At 44.8% G+C, this 3537-nt stretch overlaps 1 protein-coding gene across 1 annotated transcript; it reads left to right on the top strand.

Annotated features, from left to right (window-relative positions):
* Positions 1–886: 886 nt before the first annotated feature.
* LOC125447759 (uncharacterized) lies at positions 887–3310 on the top strand. Its single transcript, XM_048522448.2, has one exon. It carries the CDS (start codon positions 1349–1351, stop codon positions 3059–3061), a length of 1713 nt encoding a protein of 570 aa, XP_048378405.1. The 5' UTR covers positions 887–1348; the 3' UTR covers positions 3062–3310.
* The last annotated feature ends 227 nt before the right edge of the window (positions 3311–3537 follow it).

Below are 3537 nucleotides of genomic sequence, written 5' to 3'. Positions count from 1 at the left end.
GCACAGAAACCAATTCTTTGGTCCAACTTGTCCATGTTGATCAGATATCCTAAATTACTGGAGTCCCATTTGGCCTGTATTCCTGTAAACCCTCTGTTCATTTACCCATCCAGCTGCCTTTTAAATATTTTATAATTGTAGCAGCCTCCTCTAGCACTTTTGGCAGCTCATTCCATTCTTGCTCCACCCTCTGTATGAAAATGTTGCTCATTAAGTCCCTTTAAAATCTTACTCCTTTCACCTTGAACCTTGTGGACTCCCCCACCCTGGAGAAAATACCATGCCTATTTACCCTACTCGTGCCCCTCATGGTTTTATAAGCCACTGTAAGGTCATTCCTCAGCCTCTGCTCCAGGGAAATTAGTCCCAGCCTATTCAGCCTCCCACTATAGTTCAAACCCTCTTCAAATCTTTTCTGAATGCCTGCAAGTTTCACAACATTTCTATTGCAGGAAGACCAGATTTGCAAGCAATATTCTAATAATGACCTAACCATTGTCCTGTACAGCCAAACCAGGACCTCCCAACTCCTCGACTCAACGCACTGACTAGTGAAAGCAAGCATTCCAGTTTTTCTCTCCATTTAAATAATATTCTGTTCTTTCGTCCTCTCTTCCAAAATTAACAACTTAAAATTTTCCCAAGTGATATTCCAATTATCAAAGTTTCGCCCACTTTCTGAGCCTATTAGTATCTCTCTGTAAACTGTTTGTATTCTTCTTGCAGCCTGCCTTTCCACCTATTTTTATGTATTCTGCAAATTGGGCTACAAGTTAAATTTTAATGTGATTGGCATATGCTGAAAGAGCAGTGGAATTATAATCCCTAATAACACAATAAATAAAACGGTAAGGTACTTGAATAGTAAAAATGCGGGGCTCAGTGGAAAGATTGGAAAGCACTAGTGCGAACGTAATGGGCCAAATGACCATCTCCTGCGCTGTGCCATTCTGTGGTTTTGGCTATTAATCACAAGAGATAGTGAAGAAAGATTGCTTTTGTGGGGTTGGGAGCGCTGGACCTTTAATAATCGCTCATCGCATGTCTGTTTTAGCAGGCAGAGGTGGGCTGGTACGTCTTAAATTACATGCCGCCGAGCAAACGAAAGATTCCTCGTTTTGACACTAGCCAACTGCTGGATCTTGGGGGCGGGACGACTTCTCTCGCTGTCGCTGTAAACAAAAGCATGTTTCTGTATCAGTCTCGCTGGGGAAACTGAAAAGATAAAATAGGCTAATAATAAGAGGTTTGAGGGCATGCGGGCCATGACGAATTAACCCCGCGTTTTTCATCTCCGAGTAACAAAGTGGCCATTACTTTGTTTTGCTTTGCAAGCTTGAAGGCCGAAATGAAAAACAGGGCATCTGATGGGATAGGGAAGCAGATGAGAGGTCCCAGCTTTACGGGAGATAAGAAAGCGAAAATCACTGCCAAAACCCAAAAGACGTGGATGAGACTTGCAACGGTCTTTGCTTATTTGCTCTGTGTATCTTTGACTGCAGTGGTTCTGGTGATCTATTACACTTTAATTTGGGAGCCGGTCCGCACGAAACCAGGACCGCCCAACAACAACTTGACCGTGGTCAATGCAGAAATCGGCAACTTCAGCACCGCTCGGAGACAGAGAAGCGCCTTCAACGCTGTGAAAAGCGATCCGAGAGGTTTTGTTATTCCGCGATTCGAGGGAAGCCATTTGAGAAGCTCAGGCAGTCGGGCTAGGGATTTTGTGAACTCACCGAAGGGGAGCTCCGGGATGGTGCGCGCTGCTTTCGCCGGCATCAGCTCCACGGTCAGCAGCGGCAGCAAACTCATGTTAACCACCGAGAACAGACAGCACAGGGCAGTTGGCAGCAGCCTCTCCTCGGCCAACAATAGAATTGAAGCGGTCACGCAAAACGGGGCGTTCAGCACCATGGGTAGCGATAATCAGGAGACCACCAGCAGTGCAGAAGCAGCCGCCGGGGGTAGGGCATTCAGGACCATGGACAACGACCAAGGGGGCACCGTCAGACCGGAAACAACTCACGAGAGCAGTGCGTTCAGCACCTTGGACAGCGGCGCTCACAAGGTACCCGGCGAGAACAGCCACCAGGAGAGCGCTTTCCTCGCCGATCGCGGAAACTTCAGGACCGCGGACAGCGACATCGACAGCGCAGCTCCCGGGATCTCCAGGCTGCAAACGCCCCAGGCAGCCGGCCAAAAGGAGGCAAGAAATCATCCTCCCAATGAACCGAAACGAACCCGCAACGGCGATGCAGCTATTACGGAATCAAACCGGTGGGCAATCAGTCCCTCCAATGTAGGGGAATTGGAAGCAGTACCGACTCTGCTAGGCCTGAAACAACACGTCAAAAGTGATGCCGACAGCAAAATAACGGAGGTCAAAATCGACAGTAAACCGACGGCCAAATCAAGCCGCGGCTTTTCTGCAAAAAGTACCATGGAGTCCACCAATGCTATGACTCTGTCAACAGATTTAGCTCGTAATAACTGGCATCATGAGGTAGCTAGAGGTAAAATGGATGGAAATGATGATGTGAGTTCGGCTGTACACTCTTCCAGCAAATCCAAAAGGATTGAGGACATTCTAACTATGGCTCACCCCACCAACGACCCAGGTCCTTTTAACATTGACCCTACTAGGGTAGATAACAGCGATTTGGGCTATCAACACTCTTACAAAGATCACAACCTGACAGATAAGCACAATGTATTTGCCAAGCTAAAGTTTTTGGACATGACACCAAAGAACCTAGAAAGGGAAAATTCCATTGGATCACACAGTGACAGATTAGATTGGATGCTCACTGAAGACCCAGAAAGGACTGTTACTAACACACCAAGACTACCATTAGTTGGTCCCTCCAAGCCAGCAGAAATCTGGGAAAACAAGGAGTTGGGTCACACTGGGACAACTGACGTTGAAGCTCACTACGTCCTCCAAAATCTCAATACCGATAAAGAGCAGCCACCTACCACTTGGAAGCAAAGCCAGGTCAATGCAAAGGACACATACAAAAATACTGGAACTGATTCTTTACCAACGCTCCCAATAACATAGCTTTCCAGTTGAACTGGTTTTATCTTAGTAGAAAGACACTTGACAATATATTTTAACTAACTACTGTAATTATAACTAACATTGATTGCAACATATTTTAATTTTTAATAATCTTGGTGGTTTTCCCCCCTTTTGTGTCAAATGGTATTTGAAGAAAAATATGGGCTACAAAATCAGATAACACAATATCTTTTAGTTAACAAATATTTTCTGGTACATTACAGTTCTTCACAATGTATCACTTCACATGCTCAGTGTAATCTTGAGTATCATACATTTAAAATATTTTGTATTACAAATCTACAAGATATTAAATGACTAACTTGACTGTGTTTCTTATCCTCTTCTTTCGTTTAAAGTTTCAATATTCACACTTCCAATGGAAATTTTTTATGTAAACATGCCATTTGTAATTACACAATTTGCCTGAGGTTGCAGCGGCACCCTTACAGGAGGCTGTCATTTACAATGTTGCA

The sequence above is a fragment of the Stegostoma tigrinum genome, chromosome 39 (assembly GCF_030684315.1).
Source record: "Stegostoma tigrinum isolate sSteTig4 chromosome 39, sSteTig4.hap1, whole genome shotgun sequence".
NCBI classification, from domain to species: domain Eukaryota; kingdom Metazoa; phylum Chordata; class Chondrichthyes; order Orectolobiformes; family Stegostomatidae; genus Stegostoma; species Stegostoma tigrinum.
The sequence above is the reverse complement of the archived record's forward strand: the minus strand, read 5'-3'. Positions and strand labels throughout refer to the sequence as shown.